The sequence below is a fragment of the Acyrthosiphon pisum genome, chromosome A1 (assembly GCF_005508785.2).
Source record: "Acyrthosiphon pisum isolate AL4f chromosome A1, pea_aphid_22Mar2018_4r6ur, whole genome shotgun sequence".
In the NCBI taxonomy this organism is placed as follows: Eukaryota; Metazoa; Arthropoda; class Insecta; order Hemiptera; family Aphididae; genus Acyrthosiphon; species Acyrthosiphon pisum.
In genome coordinates this window covers 46,349,124-46,371,934 of record NC_042494.1, presented here as the reverse complement: position 1 = coordinate 46,371,934, position 22,811 = coordinate 46,349,124, and the positions used below count along the sequence as shown (strand labels likewise).

Here is a 22,811-nt window from a genome sequence, read left to right as displayed (position 1 = left end):
TCCTTACAAACGGCAAGCGTGAACCTAACGACTTGCGATTGCTTTTTGTGTTGTAATTAAACGTTGGCTATACGGTTTTACCTATTCTTCATGTCTATAAATCAATTACGCATTATAGTAAACAATGTCAGCGAAGGCAGAAACGCCCTTAACATGAACAGAAATGGACCTTTTAACGTTTGACAAGCGTGTACACGCTAACGTATTGTTTGGATCCTTTTCACGTTTTAATGTTTTTGAAGGATATATAATAATACAAACTAACTCCCGAACGCCAAAACGCGAGCGTGAGGAATATTAATAATAATGTGTAGTAATGTCACTTTTCAAATGCATTAGGTATGCGCGGTATGTGGAATGGTTTGTTCATCGTGACAGTTATAAATCCTATTAAATAAACGTACATAATAATATATACACATACGTTATAATAACGTTATATCCCCCTCCCCCCCGCCAATCATGGAATTTACACAAAATACTTGATACTCGAAACATAATTGATGGCTTAAATTGTTGATCGATAGTGTTTTTAGCGTCTATAATGTAAAAAATACTGTTTGCTTTTAATTATTTTCATAAAAAAATATTTCAAGGATGAATAATATTTTACCTTTATTTCCAATATTTTAATAGAAACATTTAAACAACAAAGTCCGTACGTGTGATGTATTATTTTATCATAAATTACATTTTGGTTGGATTATTATTAAAATATAATTGATGGATGAGTTTAAACAGCGAATTTGAATTCAATAATCCTACATCTACACAGCATTCATAAAATATTCACAAAAACAGATTTAAATAAATATTTGACTACAAATTATGTTAATTTAGAGATAGCAATTTTGAGTCTAAAGTATCGTACGCTAAACGTATACAGCTAAAAATAAAGTATTTAATTGACTATTAAAACTGAGAGAGTTAAATATAAATCGAAAAACTTTTTCTACTGTCTTAAGATTAGCAATGTTACGTTAGGAATAAAAAAAAATATATATATATATAATAACAACTTAAGATAAAGGAGATAAAGGTATAATAAATTAATGAGGCAATTCGTGGCTAATGAGTTACACAACAAAGGTAAATTTCTATAAAAACTTAACAAAAAACGAAGATACGTTTGCACCAAAATGGGAAGACCGAAACGTTATTATTTTTTTTTTATATCTAGATACTTTGCAGAGTAATATACCATAAAGATTACAGAAAAACACGATAATATAAAATATACATATATTATGTAAATTGTTGCACACAAATAATAAACTATACCTTTTTCAAGTAGATGCATTCTAAGTCAACACGCAATATAAACCATATATTTTACATTGTCTAATAAATATCAATACGTTATAATATTATAAATGATCTATATTACATGCTTTGTTTTGTAATCATTTTTAGACTTTGAGATATGAAAAATGTATTGAATAATAGTTTTACAATAATGTGTAAAAAATCTCAAAAAATTCAAATATTACACATTTTTATTGACAGTTCTATCTTTGATGACATTTGATAGGTATTTAAAATAAATTAATCTAGTTTAGATATTTTGCGGAAATAGGCAATTCAATTAATATAACTTATTCATAGGACTTTAAAACTCTTCATAATATATATCATTTACAATTCATAATTCAATTTTAAAATATGTTTCTAATTTTAAACTAATTATATGAATCTATTCACACCATTCTATACGGTTAGTAATACATTATACTGTAGTTGATAACAAAAAAGTATGATATATAATACCTATATTATGCTATGTTTTGTCAAAAATTAGTTCAACCTATCGCGTTACTAATAGAAAAATAAATTTTGGGTAAGCTGTAAATATATATTAAAATTTACTTAGAAATATAGGCTGTCAGACACTCAGACCATCTCTGTAAAGATTTATCTTTGAATTTAAATTTAACATATTCATTACAGTGACCTACTCAATGAGGAAATGTACACTAGACACCTATAATTAGCAGCATATCAACTTCCCTGGTATTTTTTTCCGAAATGTAATTACATTTTTGTTTTGGGAGATATTTCAGTAACAAACAAAATCTTACAATCTGACAATAGAATATTAACAATAATAAAATAGTTTTCGATACATTGTTGTGTTACAGACAAAAACGTATTATGGCCGAACTGAATGCAAACTTAAATTAAATACGGTTTGGTATAATATGAAAATAAAATAATAATACAATATAAACAAACAATCTTTTTAAAATAACAATAGGTATTAACTAAAACTAAAAATTACATCTATCTACCGAAGAAAATAGCTGTGGGTCACATTTATCAGTGGTCGTTAAAAATGATAGCAATAAAAATATAATATTAATCACGATGGTTTATATAGTTTATATTATTATTATTTTTATGGTATGTACCTACATATATTATGCTTGCACAAACACTTTAATACATAACACACGCACGTATATATATATATATAATGAATCGGGTAAGACTGTATGGATGGTAAATAATTGTATTTTACAGAAGTAGGTATGCATAATATCAGACATGTAATACATAGGTATAATATGCACTCGTATAATGATGTACGATACGCAATATATTGCAGGTCTAGGTGTATAATGTATATATTGTAATATATTTAAACGGGCCTATATATTATAATATATTATAGGTAACGCGGTTTATGGTATACGCACGTTGAAATGGGAACAATGAGAATTTCCCGCAGCGCCGTTTTGTTTCCGCCAGCTATATACGTGCGCAATATGTGCATCGCATTGAAATTCAAAACGTTAACTATACATAACGTCCGATTAGTGTCATATAACAGGTGATAACTTACACGCTATCTCGTTTTACGGCGGCTAAAATTCACCCCACTGCTGATTCGCATCATAATATAATTTGTTTATGCGAGTCGCCTAAGAGAAGGGCTCTTATTATGTTATTGTACCTACCTATGTGTGTGTATATGTGGTGTATATGACCATGGGGTATGATGGTGCGGGCCAACACAATCGGTTGCGGTTCGACGTGTCCGTTCATCGGACCGCGAAAAATCCCGACCGCGGTATACAGATATCATCTGCAGATGAACAATATTAATATTGACCGGTCCAGACTGGTGGGTGGGTAGTAGTACGCGCTGTAGTTGCCGTACCAAAAATTAAAGCAGAGTTGGGTAGGAAACACAGGACTTGTGCCCGGAGAAACGAGACGATGACGTGTGAGGGGAGAGGGTAGAAATTGATAGAGAGAGAGAGAAATGTGGGATAAATCGTACGCCAAGAAAAGCCACGCGTGCAGAGTCGTCTTGTTCGAGGACGCGTGAGATTTTCGGTGACCGGAAAACTTTGAAAAGCTACATATAAATGCGCAACGATAACAAGTACGTGATCGGAATAACGCGAGCTCGCACGCCATCTCGGTGCGTTCCGTTCACCGATTTGATTTGATTTTATTTTACTTTCTCATTATTTTTATTATTATTATTTTTCTTTTTGCATGAATTTCTGATTTCGACATGGTCGTGCGCTCACAGCGGTGAATGAGTGTGGGTGGTGTACGAGAGAGTGACGTTTTAAAAGCCGATTCGACAGCCCAACGCCATGGCAGCCGCGTCGCTGACAATCGGTGTTGTATCACCACGGAATATTGAATATGTGAAGAAAAATAAACACACAAAATTCGAACTAAACAGTTTAATGAATTTAAATGCGTTGTATTAAAATAATATAACAATCTCGTGGGTTTTGAAATAAGACAAACGGGGACTACTGTTTGCTAATTTTTTATTCATTAGACAGTTATATACGCGAAACGAGCGAAAACGCATTACATTATTATATATTATTATATCTACAACACACGCGCGCACACACACACACACACACACACCATAAACACTCGCGAGGGCACACAAAGTCGAGTATGATCGCGTATAACGAAATTAGTGTAAATTAGGTCGTGCGCTTATGAATACCAAACAGAGTGCCATAAAATTCCGTACGTTCTAAATTTATGATTACACGCGTCACATACGATCTGTACGTTCTTATTTAAACCTCTATTTACCTCTACACCGAAAGTAAAACTGTGTATGTTTAGTCCTCAGTGATCGAGATTATCAGACTGATGCTACAATAATGACACCGTATTATATCGGTAATAGGTCTGATAAAATCCAATAAAAATAAAAATCGCCATGACGTAATTTTTTATATTATACAAATAAACGATTCTTTAGATACAGAATATTATTTTTTTTTCAACATTTTATTTTTGAAAAATTTAAGGCACTTATGCAATTTTAATAATCTATATAACCTTAGTTTTTTTTTCACTTAAATTTCTCAACAGTAAATCCCCTATCAAGTTTTCATTTTGTTATTGTCGACGCATGTTTTTTATATCGCAATCTGAACCTGAATATTTTTATGAATATGTTGACATATAAATGTTACATTTTGGATGTATAATTTTAGTTTGTATAAGCTTTTGAATTTCTGATGAGGGTGGTGAAAGTGTTTATTCCTACCTATGAAGTTTGAGATCTAGGACATTTATAATGTGGCATCATATCGAACACCCTAATCAATAATATAACCATTTAATTATAAATATTACCAACCATTATTTGGCATCTGCATTGTTTTTAGTTCTGTTGTTACCATTCATAATATAGAAATATTGTATATTGTAAATTTTTAGTTGACAATTAGTTTATAATATTCTTTAAACCAGTCGAGCATCGTCAGAAGTTCGTCTGGCAATGTATTTGATAACTTGTCAGTGGCATTATTTAAGTCGAACAATGGTATGAAACTATAAACGTTAAAATGATAATGAGTTTAACGGAAACCAAAAAGTTTTTGTCATAATTGTATTTTGATAATAAATTTAGCTCTCTCAGTTTTTTGATGAATTGTTGACTCAAGTGAAAACAGCAGACTAAAATATTAACATTTTAAATATAAACAAGGTAAACTCCAGTGTTAACTCTGCAAAAAATTAAGATTAAAGGACGTGTCTTTTGAAAAAAAAAGTAGAGTTTCTTTGAAACTCTTTGGTATATCTTGAGTCCAAGTTGACTAAAAATTAGAATTTATCCAATTTTTGGGCACTATCGGATAAAGAAAATATTTTAATGATTCTTTCAAAAGTATTATAAGAACCATACATTTTGGACTTGGAAGGTGAATCTTGTGAAAGTTTTTTTTGTAATTGATATAAACACTAAATGTTCTGCTACTTTGAATCAATTTCCATCTACTAATAAGTAATAATATTTACTTAAACATTTATCAGAACAAATTTACAAAACACACTATTTAATATTCGTTTAGACTTCTAATAACTGTATATCAGATACACTAATTTTCACTTATCTTCGCTAAGACTATCGTTTAACAATGTTATGGCTCAAAATCACAAAATTTCAACGATAAACAATAAGTTAAAAATAATTAAATACTGCAGTATTTCGAATTCACAAAATAGGATTGTCGAATAATTTGAGTACTATTTTTGGGCAGAATTGATATATTTTTCGACCCACATTAAATTAAGTCCAATATTTTTTGGATATATTATACTGAAAATTACATCTGGATGATAAACCTGTGATTTTATAATTAAGGAATAAAAATTAATATCATTTAAATTTAATAGACTAATTAATATTGTTATTGATCTTGATGAATAATAATTATTGTACATATACTATGTAATATGTTGAAGTGATAAGGCTGAAAATGTAAACTTTATTTCACTCTCTGTACACGTATTATAAATGCATTATAAAAAATGTGTATGCAAATGTATTTACATTTTAGTTTTGTGATAAATGTTTGATCCATTTATTATAATTGTGGGCTGTTGTATGATTTTAGGACCTGTTGCCCAAGCGAATACAATTTTAATTGATCCGTAATAATTGGAAAGCGTGTTTGCTACAGTTTCATTTTATATTTATTTTAGTACACAATTTAAAATGACGGGACTGCTGGCTGCATACATTAATGTAATTTGTCGTGGATGAAATTCAAAAGTTGCATGGCTGGTAGAATAGTCCTCGTTTTTTAAATATTTTTTTACAATAATATAATTTAAATTAAATTATGAATGTCGTATAACCGTTTAAAAATAGTGATTATAATATCGTTATGTTAATTAATGATTTTTTTTTATTATTATAATAAATGGTTGGGCAGTTAAAGACGTCATAATCAAGTTTTTACTGAACCCAGTTGAAAATATGTATGTCAGTAAACGTTTAAAATATCATTAAAAATAAAATAATAATATGAACTGGATACAGATTGTACGATTGCACACCTCAATATAGTATAGTATAGTGATTTGTTCTGATAATTTATTTTTGATTCACGATAGTAAATCATTATCGGTCAAAACTCTCTTTACTAATATTTCTAAAACATTTTTTGATGGTTTTCAGTAGTTTTTAACTACGCATATTGACAGTCAACAGTCTACAGAACGAGTTTTTAAAGTATCTGACATAGTCGATATTTGATTCTACTATTATATTATTGAGTAGTTATAATATTAAAAAACTAGTTCAGAAAATATATAATATAAATTAAGAGTTCTAATTGAAAAATTATATTGTATGATAAATTACATAGGAGTATAATCTCTTGCTTCAATAATGCAGATAGTTCAATACTAGTTCGAGTTGCATACTATTCGTCATTCGATAGAACAAAACGACTATATCATTGTTCCAAAATGTATTGTTATTATATTAATGACATAATTGTTTTAAATATCATGATAATGTCAAAACGTAATATCGTAATAAATCAAAATCGTTTCATTAAAATCAAACAGTTTTGAAGATAACTAAAAATGTTTTTTTTTTTTTTAAACTCAACAACTTTTAATCTTCAACGTGTGGCTTATTATCTTAAAATATGAATCACGCACTAGCCAACTTTGATGCCAAAACGATTAAAACAATTTTCTAAGTACATTTTCTCATTGTAGTCGGAAGTTTTCGTGGACTGAAAATGTATAGAATATATTAAATTTAATATGATTTCTGATGTAATAGTGTCTATAATAAGTCATATTGTCGTTGCGATGTTGAATAACTTATGGTATTCTGTTCAATGTAAATAATCAATATGCCTATGTCATATTGTATATCGTATATTGTTTAATATTAGTGACGTTTTTTATTCTATCCAAAAAGAAAAAAATGTTGAAGAGATCTATTAGTTTGACGGTTTTTTTTCTTTTTTGTGCATTTTAGGGTTTATAATGCTTTGTAGATTACATATTGAAAATTATATAATACTATTTATTATTATATTTGATTTGAAAGTAAAAGTAATTTAAAAAATGTTAACAAAAAAATTTAAACGAATTCAATATTTAAACATTTTTAGATTCTAATCGGAGCGATGAATGTATTGATTTTACAATGTTGTGTGTTTTTTATTTGTTGTGTCTGTATACACGAACTGTAGTTGAAAAAACGCTTTGATCTTCAACTTTGAGAGTGGTTTCTTATAAAAAATTTGATCGAGTTGGTACTTTTAAAAGGTCAAAATTGAAAATTCCTAGTATTTTAAAAAATAATAAGGAAAAAGATATTAAGGAAAAACGCCAATTTCTACACAAAACCAGTTTTTAACAAAATTGATTTTTTTTTTTTTTGGTGTAACTTAAAAACAAATTACTATAGATATTTGGAATTTTTGTGTTTATATTTTTTATATAAATAGCATTTTTTAAAAATATAGATCAATTTTATGTTATTGCCTGTTTATATTTTTTTTACCGTATAACTAATAGTAAAATAAATGTATTACTATAATAATTAATAGCTTTATATATTTTATACGTTTAATGGTTAATATAGAGTGTCAGACTGTCTGAGCACAAAATCGTTTTTCGTATGCAATAATTTCTCATTGAATTCAAATTTAACACGACCATTATAGTGTTGTACTCAATAATGAGGAACACTTGACTCCTCCTGATGTACAGAAAAGCAGTTAACTAACTTTCCCCTTTTCATAAATGTAATATTAATGTTTTTTCAATAAAACGATAATGATAGCCTTGAAGCTAAAAAATAAACACGACTTACACATTACACTCACGCAAGTGTTTGGTGATCGACTTAATGAATTTCAATCTAAATAAGTGAAAGACTTATCATCAATAAGTAAAATTAACATCATAAATGTATAAATATCATAATTTAAAAGTGTTTCAAAATCATTAGATCGTAAACTTGTACTTTTTGAGTACACAACAATTATGGGAATAAAAAAACACAATTATCCATACTGATTAACAAAAAAAAATAATAATAATATCCTTTCATATTATATTCACTAGTTATATGGATGTGGTTTTCATTCCAATGTATGGAGAAATCATGTTCATATATTATACTCATTACTCATATTTTACATTTTTACGAGAAAAAAAGACGATGATAGTTAATATTTTGAGGCGGATATCCAACGGAGTGCAACTAACAATCGATCTAAGATGGCTACACACTGTAACGTTTATAAGGTAACGCCGTAGCTTTAATACCGAAGGGGGAAAAGAGAAATACTTTCACCAACTTCACGTATTTAATAATTCACTATATTTATGGTTTATCACTAAATGATGTTTCAAACTACTAAGATACAATAAAATGTACGTAAAAAAAAAAAAGAATAAAGTAATCCTACTTCACTCAGCATAGAGTGAAAATCGATACCCATAGAGGCAGTGAAGTGGCGGTGAGACTATAAAACAGGGTGGGTGGTAGCGGTAGTCTTTTTCGTCTTTGCGCGGGTCAATAGGTTAGTCCCCTACCCATATATACGATAAAACCGGGACGGAGTAATGAAGAAAACAAAACTTTTTGTGTGTATACGAAACTGTTGCATGTCGATTGCAGGTGTATAAAGCGGGTCTATTTGAAAATTGGGCAGACCGTCATGAATTCCCTTCGACAATCGTGGATCGTATGAAAAAAATAAAAGTAGACAGGCGACAATGCACTATGGTGGGGAGAAAAAATGTTTTATATCGCGTTTAGAGGAAAAAAACACGAGTACACCACCGATTACAATCGTTCGTACGCCTGCCCACATACATTCACCTGTTCGCACACTTTTCACGTCACACAAAATCCTTGACTTGGCGTGTAATCGCCTGCCGGGTCAGTCAAAAAATCTTTTAATACGTACAGATACACACAGGCCGTTTAATTTTCTTTAAATGATCATCGTCAGGTATTATTTTATCTGTGCGTCATAGTCCTCAGAAATATCTTCTTACATTGTACAAGTCCCCCCCATGTGGTCTTTATAAGCCGCATATTATAATAAATTACTCATCTAGTAAAATCATACCAAATAATATCGAGTGTGCAATTGTAAAGGTGTTTTGCTTAAACGATTAACCGAAACCACAAATGCTTTATTATGTAGTAATTAGTTCGTCCCAAATCGTTGGCAATTGTCTAATAAAGTCAAATTATCGACCTAATAACTTACAGATACGCCAAGTATGTATTCATTACAGAGTCGTTAAAGTTTATAAATATCACATTGTACAGATGGGATATAGTTACTTCATTATAACATGTGTATACGGTATAGCATTATGTACGTCGTTATTATTATCCACATTTAATTTGTAAAAATTTCTAAAGCGACAATTCGTCATCACAATACGTCATGGTAATTATGAATTTGGACGATATATTATTAAAATTCAATGGAAGTACCCAGTATAAATAAATTGTTTTCACACAATATGTATTATAATATATAATACCAATACTAATGGCCGATACAATGTTTATAGCTTAGGATTATGATTTCCAAAACCATTTTATCCATTTTTCGTGCGTTTATGCGTATAATAACCAAATTTTTTATGATAGAATGTCAAACTGATGCCGGGTTGCCGGCATGTAATCTCGGTACGTTACGTATCGCCACCATTCCTGTTAAAGGATGTAAATCATATCCTTTTCAAAATACTAGGATTTTCGTGTTGATCGTCTGCCGAGGAGATGTCGGGTCACGAGACAGTAACCATAGTTACCGTTCATCTGGTAAAAATGGTAAAAATATTATCTTTTGTACATCGAACCTAACTCGTTCGGCCACAGTGTCCTATACGGCAACATTGTTATCGAACGTCGCAGTCGCCGCTTTCACCACCCGGCGCACCCAAAGTCATCGTTTTCTTTTCAACGGCTTACGGTGGCCAAAGTTCAAATAGTACCCTGGTATAAAAAATACAGCAATTACTGTCACGACTAAAAAAAAATGTTACATTTATAACCAGGAGTAATAATTATGTGCGTTTTACTGTTTTAGTCACGGTTCTTACTTTTTAGGGTAAAATTTAAAGCAGTTCGATTGTGTGAAAGACAACCACTATAATGTCCGCCATACGTTATAATACTTTCTAGTTTAATGCAGAGAAAATATAAAAATATGTCCAGTGGGTCAAAGGCTTATAAAATAAAACTTAGGTTGACATTTACACATTTTTGTGTCAGTGTATCCTATATTTGATGTATACAAACAACTTTGTTAAATGTTATGTTAAATAGTAATCAATAGTAATATAAAATAGCTAGTAAATAAATATACGTGATAACGTGAGACATACTATGCTGGGTTTCAAAATTGGTTAGCAATTTGAAAACCGATTTTTCATACTTTGGTTTATGTAAAAATGATAGAGACACTTAGTATAATCGTGTTCGCTTATTGTTAGATACTTAGGATTATGAATAAAGATTTTATAAACTCACGACTGTATCAAATTTACAAAGGTACTGAAAATATTTTCGTTTTGTAAAGTACGATAAGTTTCTTATAATTTTTAGCATCATCTTCGAGTGTTTTCACAGTTTTTTAGAAAAATTACATTAAATACTGAACCACCTGTTATAAATTGTGTTTGTTGTACCTACATCAAAGCAATGGCCCTTAACTACACATACAAACTACAACAAAGACACTTGGGTATACTGTACCTGCAGATATTCAATAATAATTATGTATTTTATAAATCATTTCGTCGAACGAAAGTAAATAATGGTATGAATGATGAACGTAACCTTTTCCACCACTGGTTGCACAAGACTTGGCTTCTGTGTGTTACGCAGCGTAGCGGTTTCTCTGTAAAGTTTTCTCGTCGACGATAAATCAAGGCGAAAACTGAAGTATTTTTGGGAGATAATTGGAATCTATTTGTTGACGTTCCCTCCGTCGACCTCTTGAACTTTTTATTGTCGAACCGAAAAAAAAGACGATAACTATATTGAAAACACTTTTGTGCGCACAGGAAACAAATGGGATTTTTGGCTGTTAAAATTTTTAAATGCGTTTAACGTTGAATGCGAGCAATGCACAGATGAACCGACGAGAATATCGATGGCCGGGCCAAAGTTTTTGTTTTCGACCTCCTTGTATTATATAATAATGAAGTCTAAACAACGATAACCAAATTGATTAGTCCAATTGAATCGCTTCTATTCTACTACGATAGTATACGATCCCGTTGGCGTCGGATAAACTTTATTATTTTATTTTTCATCTCCATTGACCTCTGGAACTTCGGTGATATGTGTTCTAACACTGTAACTATTCAGCGCGGCGCTCGTTTATCACGCTCAATAACATATTATATACCTACTATAACGTTTAATTTACAATATGAAAAAAAACCCAAACATTTAACAGATACAAATGATACAATTACACTAAAACTATATTCGCGGGCATTATAACCGTCGTTTACGCCCACACTATAATTATTATGAATTGGTTATTAAGAATATTGTCTGTTTATAAGATACGATTTATCTTATAGTTTATACGTTTAATATTCCCAGACACGATTATAATGTTGATTAGTATGTATAAGAGTACTTCAGTTACGATTTTGACATGAATAATGTTGAATACTTAACAATAATAATGTATACGGAGGAAATTGCGAGTACCTAGTCAGTTTTCGATTAAAACGATTTCCACGCAATTAAATAAAAATGTCTTTGTTCCGTGTAAAGCTTAAAAAAAAACTACGGGCTTGATGTTAAAACATTTTGTTTTAAATCGTAGTAGCGATTTAAAAAGAGCAAATGTCGTGTTTGAGACATTCTTCAGGAACCCACAAGCTAAAATTCCGTTGAGCATTCGTAAAGGATTTCAAAGAGTTGGACTATTAGTTAACTTTGATGACTGCTATATGATGATATGTGGTACGCGAGCTTTAAAAATTAATATTTTAGTTGCGACTTTAATAATGCATAAACCACTTTTGGTCTTTGAAGTTTGTAAATTTACTAGGTACGCAATTCAGTATGAAGTTATTTTATTTTTTCTACGGAAAAAGCGTGCTGGGAGGAAAAAAAAGAAATGAGGTAGAAAACGTGTGTCCGTTGAACTTCCGTTATTGTCGACAGTGGTTATATATACCGTCATGATTATATTCGAAAAACACCATGATATAAAAACACACGGCTTTTTGATTTCATGCTATAATAAGCTATCGTACACCAAGTACATGAATAAAAATTAAAATAAGACAACCACGGCGGGGCCATTGTAGAGTTAATATTTTTTTTATTTACCTTGATACTTAAAAGAGAAAAATGGAAAAACAAATTAACGCGCTTGTTTACTCTCTTAACTCTGGGTTTACCAATAATTATACTTATACAATATACATACATTACTTATAATTTATAAAATATATTTATCCGCATAAAAGTGTCTTGACACATTGTTTGCTGTTTAAGTTTGGAAATCTCAATAGATTTTTCAGGATTAAAAACTAATTGTTAGCTTTTTTTGATTGTTTTTTTTTTTGGTGTATTTTTACCAGACTTTTCAACGACTGAAAGATTTTAATTTTAATCTTTGGAAAAAATACTGATTTTATTTTCATACAATTATTGGTGTTCGTGATATTATGTTTGTTGAGAAAAAACAAAAAAAATTACTTACCTAACTTAACTAAACAATTTCAGTTATTTGTATTCTATTCTTGTATATACATTATTATCGAAGATAAAACATAAAGTTTATGACGAGTAATATTTTGGATCGCTGACTCAGTGCTTTTGGATTATAGACAGTAACAAAAGTCTAGAAGTTTGGGCCAGAGTTTGGTTTATCCAAACTCCTCGTAAAATCGAGTGATTTATTCGACTTGAAAAGGATTCGATTTAACCGAAATAGAACAATGGTCTAAGTTATCACATTTTCCGCTTATATTCTCTCTAGTATTTTGGAAATAAAACGATATTATACAAAGGTACCCAATAATTTGATTATGTAAACTTAATCAACCGTTACCATTTTAATTAAAACGAAAATATTATTATTTAATTTTTTTTTTCAATATAATTGTTTAGACATTATGTAAGAAAATGATATTTAGTTATTTGTTCACATTTTATTACTCTGTTATAGAGGATGAACATGGAATTATATTCGTTTATACAAATTAGTTCATGTGAAAGAATATAACGATATAGATACTAACGTTCTGGTAAATAATAATATTATATCTTTGAACTAAACATGAAACAATTTAAAATAGTTGCGTTATTATTTCCGAACCAAAAATAAGATGTTTAGAAATAGTGATAAAAAGGATAGTGTAAAAATATAAGAATGAGTTGATTATTAGATAATTTAGAGGCGTAATATTTCTGAAATATTTACATCAGAACACATAAAATTTAATAAAAAACTTGAGTTCAATTTATATTCTTCTACATTTTTCACGGTAACTTGTATATTTTAATGTCAAGAAATTCAATCGTAAATTTATAAATTTACATTGATAATTCAAAGTGTTATGGGACCAAGCATTATTATAAATCCAACAAGCATTATGTATTCATTTTTTTCTACTGTCAACGAGCTATAAAGTCGATTTGCATTTTGAAGTAGTTCGAGACTCAGTCGTTAAGACCAATTGAAATGTATTATTACGTTAATAATTACTACTAATTAGTTGAATAATTATTATTTATATCCGATGTGTACCTAAATTAATACTTCAATTTATATGTATTAGATTACCTTTAACTAATCACCCACTATATGTATTTATTTTAGGGAAAGCTTGCCGTCAAAGTCGTTCAAACAGCTTTCAAAATTAACCGTTCACGAGAAAGGGGTATGGGCAAAGGAGATAAAAAACCAACATCCCAGAATAGCGGTAAGTTAAATACGTAGTTATAAGAGTAATGTGTTTTTTGCCTGTAATGAGCGCAGATTTTCAGCATTTTAGTATACGCAAACATGAAAATATTTGTCCTAACTATATGTCATTAACTATTATATTTTTTTTTACGTGCAAATAAAATCTTTAAACACATAACGTACACTATACGACATTTTTATAATTTATTTTTGTACCGCACACATGTGCGTAATATGCGTTTGGATGGTAATAATATAAAAAACCTATACCCTCACTGATTTTGTTAGAAAAATGTATCCGAGATGACAACATTTAGTGTACGTTCCATATACCAACTTAGGTAATTATAACATGTTCAATAGACGGGTGTGGGTATAATTTTGCATCATAAAGTTAATGTTTTGCGTAAAATTATGTCTATATTTATTGAGACTATAGAACGAATGTTGTTCAAACATTGTGTAGTAGAAAGAGGCTGCACATGATAATATATAAATCTAGGTAAACTGCGGACACATCAAATCAGTGAAATTATTGCTTACTCTCGCCCCCTCCCAATATGTTGCAGTAACGCTGTTGTTGTCGCAGGTTCTTGTTACTGTTATACAACTCATTGTAACAGCGATACATTATAATCGCGTGCGTATAAATAGTCGTCTGAAAGTCACCGTGAGTCATAATATTATTATATTATATATTATATTATATTATATATTATAAAAAAAGCTTCTTCTTCTTTTTTTGTAAAGTGAAAAAAGAAAACGTCGCGTCGTCACGTCATAACACGATATATAACATTCGCACAACGTTTATGGTTGAAACAGGTTGACGTGTAAGTAACGAGCTGGAAATTTCCACAGGGAGAACACTATATATATATGCTCTTTACGGCTTCAAACAAGGCTATACGTTATATATATTTATATAATATGGTATTGTGTTAATAATAAAACGACGACGTTAACCTGTGCACGCACACCTCATCGTCCACGGCGCTGAGAGACAATAAAGATTTTCTCTCTCCCCGCCCATTTTTTACCCACCGAGACTGTGACCGGGGGACGTTTTGTATGGGACAGATGGTTTGTGTGCAAGTGTGTAAAGCGATGCTATCGATTGTGACTAATGAAGGTGAAATGGACTAAATTGGCGATACTAAACACTTTTGTAACCTAACGAGTGTATAATAATATATAATACAATAACTATATAGTAATAATAATAATAATAATAATAATAATAAAATATAACATGTATCTATTTACAAGCGGCGTGTGTGTTTTTTCGTAGAATGCGATGTCGTTTAACTATAGTAAAACAAACAAATGAGGGTTTTAATGAAATAAAAAAAATAAATCGCAAGTTGCTTTGTTCCAGTCAACCCGCTTTTGTAATCTGAGGCAAACGATGTTAAACGTATTGGTTTTACAATGTGCATTTTTTTTCGATTTGTCTATGATGGTCATTTTTGGTAATGGCCCTAGTCATCAAAGACTTTTACGTGATCCGATCTTTTGACTGGAAGTCCTATACTCGGTTGATACTCTAGAAAGACTTTTTTTTATTTCTTTATAGTTTTTTTTGTACTAGAAGAAAAACTACCGACAGTTTGTGAAACAATAGAGAAGTTTACCGTTAAAGTGATGGTAAGAGATTAGATCTTTTTTTTCATTGAAATTCTTTAAAATTCGAATTATCAAATTCAAGTCTTATGTTACAAAAGTGTATTAATGTTAAAACATCTAACGATTTTCGGGCTAAATTAATTAAATTCGGATTGTTTATAGTTTATGTTTCTCATTAGGACCGTATAGTAAAGTAAACAGAGATTTGATTAGAAATAATGATTTTATTTTCGATGATTAATCAAAGTCATATGAATAATAATCAAATAATGACAATCGTGCGCTCAGTCATTGTGTCTAGTCGTAAATCTATAGACATAATTTGTAACACGGCGCAATACGTAGGCAATACCATTGCATTTGTGTGTAGGGAACACCATTAAACAATGTTCAATATTGACTTACAGGAACAAACTATTCGTTGGTACATTTTTTTAGGGAGTTTTAGGTTCGTCTTACTTTTTTGTATACTTTATTGAATTCCAATGATCCAAAAAGAAAAAGTCAATTCGTATCATACCTGGTAAGGCTTCCATCAATTCTACGAATACTAGTCTATTTGCCCGGAAATGTCTGCAGTTCTAGCTACTTTTATGTAATCCCGACTAGTTGACAAACGTTTTGCAATGAGCTCAATAAGCTCTAGTTAGTTGCATGGTATATTTTGTCCTGTTTAATGTTTAGCTGCTTCTGATTGCTTATTAAAGTATTATGAAATTTTATGCAAGCCTGGCCAATACATAATTTTATTGGAGAAATTTCGGGATCACTCTTCAACTTTTGTGGTAAAATGGTTAGTTGTAATTGAAATATCATCTAGTTATTTAAATAATAAAATCATACACTTTAAAATTGAAATGCCTAAATTCTAAAATCTAGAATTAAATCAATTTAAAAGAAAATAAATACTATTATATATAGTCAAAATAACGAAACGCGTGGTTTTTAATAATATTTAAAGTTTATATTTTATATTTTTCGTTCCGCATAATGTTAAAGAAAATTGCGAACGACTAAAATAGCGTTTTTAAAAATGACACACTTAAAATTATAAAACTACTTGGAAATTATTTTCTATCATGCTCGTGACATTTATTACATTTGGATTGTGGTCAGTGGCAATAACAATATCCAGTGGAATTGAGACCATACTGTGACCGATTGCATATAATATATAAATATCGCGTTGAAATGGCTTTTTAATAATTTTTGACCCAAAATCCAACGCGGAAAAAAGCATAGAATTTATAGTTTATACGAATACAATCGATTCGGTACCACTGCATAGAACTGTTTTCGTTGCAGCTTATTCTTTTGGGTTCATATAGACCATCACCGTTACCTGAATTTAAAGGAAAACGTGCTCGTTGCTAAAGAATAATATTAAAACGAAAACTCGTCAAAAAAATGTTTTAATTGAAACCAAAATAAAATGTTCACATTTATTCGACCATATTATGGTAACCTAACGTCTCTATTGTAATAACATATGATCTATTAAATCTCGTGCCCTCGTGTGATTTTCAGTACAAAATGTAAGTAAAAAATCGGTCGTTAGTAAAAACTGGAGGTTTTGTCCGATACCCGCGACGAGAAAATATTATGCGTTTACAGATCGTATCGTTAACGGTTGTTACCGGAGCGGATGGGAAAGAGACAGTACATGTGGATTATTATTTTCAAAATATAAACTCATAAATTTTATTAATATAACACATAGATTATAGACGCGGTATACATAATATACCCATACATCCTTTTTAATCCGTAAAAACTCGCAACTAGCTTGTATAAAATATATTTGAACGGCGGCATCGGTGTTTGTTATTTGCTAATTTATATTCATATATTCCACGAAACGCTTCAGGAGAGATTTCTCTACTTGTTTTAAAATTCGCTCAAACCCGTCAAATGAAAAATGATAGCAGAACAAACAAAATGATTTTTGTTCAATACTTTTGACAATATCTGCAGCGAGCGCTGAGTGTAGAACCATAAAAAGGTCGGTTTACTAGAAATAATTTACTTTTATCAATTATTATTCCACTCAAACAGATGCAGTTATATTTAAAAATGTAATGAACGATTAATACACTATACAGTATGCATAATACATACACGGTTTCTATACTTGCAGTATAGTTTCATGATGTTGAATTTGCGGTAAATGGCCACCACTAGGATGATTTTTTGGAGGAAGATAATTTCAGTTTTTTTTTTGCATTCCAAATGTTTGTAATTTTATGATATTGTATCATAAGAGTTTCTGGAAAGAAAAAAATCTAAATTTTAAATTGTTTTCAATTCGGCGAAGAAGTGGGTTTCTAATTAAAATTAGAATAAACAACACCGTGAGTATGAGACTAGGCGAAACTCGCTTATTCCGGTTATGTAAATATTATTTCAGATCGTTTTCTATTCGGTTGCCTATACTTATATACGCACCTATATGACTTGTGTATGTGCGTGTACAGTGTACCTATATAGTTTCAGCAAAGAAACTTTGGTTGCTAAATCAAGATCTAATGTCATTCCGATGTTCATATATAAATTATAGAAATATATATATATTTACATTTTACACACTGGTATACGAATCACATAAAAGTTTTACGAAGTTTGTACACACACGAATTTATTCACGTATCTATTCTCGACGTATAAATGTTATCTTTGAAGTGCGAGTCATGATAATAATAATAATAATAATAATAATAATATGACGAGTGAAACGCGAGCGGGTTTCTTCGGCACTGCGAAACGGTTAATATTTTAAGACGCATCAGAGACAATGAGCCCCGAAAGCCACACATTACGTTCCCCTTAAAATCACATCAGGACAAATTCGATTTGACGAAAAGCGATATTATATTTTATCATGAATAATCCAGCTTTCGAATTGATGATGGCACCGTTGCTCGATCTACGCGTTATAGGTACGACCATAGATTAAAATATAAAACTATATAGACCAATGCGATCATTTATCGGTATAATTATTTAGATTTTGTACAATTGCGGATTTAACTCACCAGTGGCGCATGGTAGATTAGTTGGAATCCAACGGTTGGATACTTATTCTTCTCCTCCTCCTGCCGTAATTCTCCACAAGTGAGTAAAATTTAATTTAAAAATAATGAGCGATGAATGATTGGGTTGGTGATGACTATCCATATAGTGTAATATTTTAATCTATGAATATTCTGAACGATCGGTTTGGTAGCTCTTTGACGATAAATGAAACTGCGTGCAACATAAACTTCGTATGACTTCGATATCGTAATCTAAAATTAAAAGCCTATTATTCACGACCGATCGGTTGTCGGTTTCAGTTATTGGACATTGGTTTTCGATGATTGACCTCCACCGCTTTTATAAAAACAACAATAATACAACATAAGATAAAATATAATATAAGAAATTCTGAGTTTTCTTACCAGAGCGTAAACGATTTGGTCGGATTTAGTTATAATATTAATTATCATTATTATTCACGGTTCACTACTGTAGTGTACATCGTCTCTATTGAAATATATTAAAATATAAAGGAATCGTGTGATGAGAAAAGCAAAACGTGGACGAAACGTTCGGGTACTATAATTCGGGTTCGAATAAGAAATTACGATTTGAGGTCGTATAGTGGAGATAATGGTGGTTGAGTTGGTGATGGTGGTATTGCAAGGCAGCAACGTTGTGTCGGCAGCATTGAGTTACCTTCAGAACCGTTTAGCAAACCGCTTTATACTTACCGTATATTAATATTATTATTATACCATAACCATAAAATATAAGGTAACTATATAGTATATGGTTGTTCACACCGGAATCGAGTTTGTTTGGTAAACTAAGGCACATAGGTTAGGTTAGGTACGCGTTTTTCGACGTAAACTACGATCACCATTGCCACACGTGCCGTTAGTACACCTACTATACATAATATTATACTACTACTTTAACGGAATAATAGAAATAATAATATAATAAATTGCAATTAATTATTATTATTATTATTATCATCATCATCATCATTGTTATTATTACTATTATTGTTTGTTGTTAATGGCTCGTCGTCGGCAATTCCCCGCAGCCAATAACGACCTGCATTTATGTAGGGTACGGTCGTCAGATCCACAAAAGCAATCGCCAATCAAAGTCGACGTCATCACAATATGACACGATATTCATTAATATGTTTTAAGCAGCGCTCAGTGTATAAAATCGATTACTATACTTTTGTTCAACAGGTCACACTTTACTCGCGCTTTAGTGTTTTCTCAATCGCACGTGAATTATTATTGTAATTCTATAGGCTTAGTATAATATTATAATAATATTGTATGAAAACGTATTATTAAAGATTTATTTCTATACAGCGCGACGGCTCCTCCACAAACTATCATAACCATAGAGATGAAATTGGTGAATATTTTTCTGATAAGACGTGACATATTGGTCGGATGAGTAGCTCCGAGTGACATTACACGTTAACGCGGCAAGTTTAAGAGTTAACGTGGATATTAAAATGATTATATTATGAATTCGAATGACTGCATAAACTCTTTAGGTATGCACTTATTGCGTAATTGTCTGGTATATACGTAGGCAAGCCGGGATTGGAAAAATTGTTTAGTTTTTATTTGTTGTATAATATACGTGTGATAAATTGTTTGAATTCATACGAAAACTTGTTTTTAATTTTTTTCAAACAATTTTATGACAATTCTTTTTGTGTATAATATATTTTCATTATTTTAACCGGTTTAATTACTTTTTTTTTCTAAGAAACGGAACAATTCTTTAATAGCTATCGTCCGTATTCGTAAGAGCCATGAAGTTCCATATGTTTAAACGAGAAGATGAAATCAAATGTCTACGAAATTATCGATTTTGAACGAAATACATAAACTATAAAGAGAACGTTGCAGCGTTGTATGATTATTGTAAAATAGAAAATCATATAAAATTATAATAAAATGTAATAACAGATTGCTCGGCAGATCGATCCAATCTAAACCAATCACAGAAGTTCTGGCGTACGAGAAGAAAACACCACCAACATAATATCAGTGTTCTTTTATTTATATAAATAATACATTTTGAAAATCTTCAAAATATGTTAAGAAAAAAAAATGTTGCTTTTCCATATTGAAAATTTGTAATCTGTATTTTATTGTCAAATATTACAATCGAGATAGACAGATGGCACACTTTGTAGCTGAAGCTGATGATGACAACAAAAATAATAAAAACCATATATTATCAGTTTTGTTCATGACGTATTGTTTAGTAATTTTATTCCAGTAGATATATTGTGTAGCATTATTTTTATTACGTCTCACCGTATAGCCACGCAACGAATGATAAATGTGCTGTTCAATCTAAGTCGAGGTCGCCAGTCTGGAATCGATCAATTTGAAACAATCGATGTGTCGTCTCGCTGTCATATTATTAATAACTCGTCTCGGGCAAACGGTCATCGTGTCCGTCTACTACCGATAAACATGCACGTCTTCATATTAATGTAGTCTCTTATACTCTTACGGTGCTTTCAGCGAGTGTGATTTTTTGATCAGCGGCGATCTCCTTCCACTACGTCGTTGAATTTTCCCGCGTGGACAGTCGACGATGATAATAACAGTAATAGAGATTAGTGTTAACAGTCGTAGTCGTATATATAGTATTAAATGTAACAGTAACAGTATCGGTAGAGTGATTGTACTGTACAATATTATTATTATTATTATTATTATTATTATTATAGTAGTCGGCAATTGTAGTGTATTGTATAGCTGCAGCAGTGAAGTCGGCGGTACGAGCAGCGGGAAGGTTGATTAAATTTTCTGACGCGCTAGCTGCTGCAGTGGTTAGCGGGCCGGAAAACGGGTTGAAAAATTGAAATAGGAAATTGCCGTTGGTCTTGTTCACCCCACACTCCGTGTAACCGGTGAAGCAGGGTTTCCTCCATTGCCGACTTTACGTAGTGGTGTGAGTATATATTTACACGCCCTCACACACATACACGCACGCACGCGCACTCGAGCTTCCATTTCAAGGACCATCGATTCGGTTTATATACCGTTGGTGGATTTTTATTATTATTATTATTATTACTATTTTTATTTTTTTGTTGTTCCTTTTGTTTGATATTATTTTTATTTTCTGGAACGTTTAATTTTGACTCGCGTATATATATATATATATATATATGTATAAAAATAGGATTTTTCAAGAAAAAAAGAACACAACAAATGTGGCAGACATTTGCCCGAGTGAAAATAATGGAGACGACAAGGGTGAAACGGTTTGGATTTTTTTTTTTGATGATATACTCCAAAAGTAGTCTGTGATTGAATTGTAGTGTCATTGATTGATAGTAACGACCGGAGTGTGTGTTCGGTATATTACCAAATGCAAGTGATGACATGTGCGTGACCATAATTCTATTTAGTTTCCTTCAAACACATAGAAGGACATACGATTCATGTTTTTCAAATTTATTCTACACTTGAATTGTTTTTATTAACAGCCTTACCAGTCATAATAAAGTAATAATTTACCTTATAGACGTTTACAAAGATGTAAAAAATATAGTTACCTAAACTACTAGTCGACAAATTATATTAAAATACAAGTCATAATAATATTATTATAATATTATAATAAGTACGTTATTTAAATAATCATACGAAACTGTAAACGCTTATAAAGGTTTTGGTATTATTTGAAAATTTATATTTTGTATTCCAAAAGACCAAAAATTGAAATTCAACTTTACCTAAGTACCTAACCATACCTTTCCTATTGTCCATAATATAAGTTAGCAATATAAATCGTATTGTGCTAATTGTATGCAATATTATAGCCAGTTAAAAACTAAAACGCATTCCAAAAAGTAATATTTTTTCATTAAAAAATCTTTAAAAATATTTTAACTTAGCACATAAGTCGCTAGAAAAAAAATAT

General features: G+C 30.6%; 1 protein-coding gene across 3 annotated transcripts in view; it reads left to right on the top strand.

Annotated features, from left to right (window-relative positions):
* The window catches only part of LOC100161256, a 172,387-nt gene that overhangs the window by 60,951 nt on the left and 88,625 nt on the right, over positions 1 to 22,811 (top strand). For 2 of the 3 annotated variants that reach the window (XM_029487163.1, XM_029487162.1), the window contains exon 2: positions 14,136 to 14,238. In XM_029487163.1, coding sequence (XP_029343023.1) covers positions 14,199 to 14,238 — 40 coding nt within the window. In that variant the 5' untranslated portion in view covers positions 14,136 to 14,198. Of the gene's footprint in view, positions 1 to 14,132; positions 14,239 to 22,811 lie in introns of those variants that run through there. The other variant, XM_029487161.1, reaches the window with a different exon arrangement.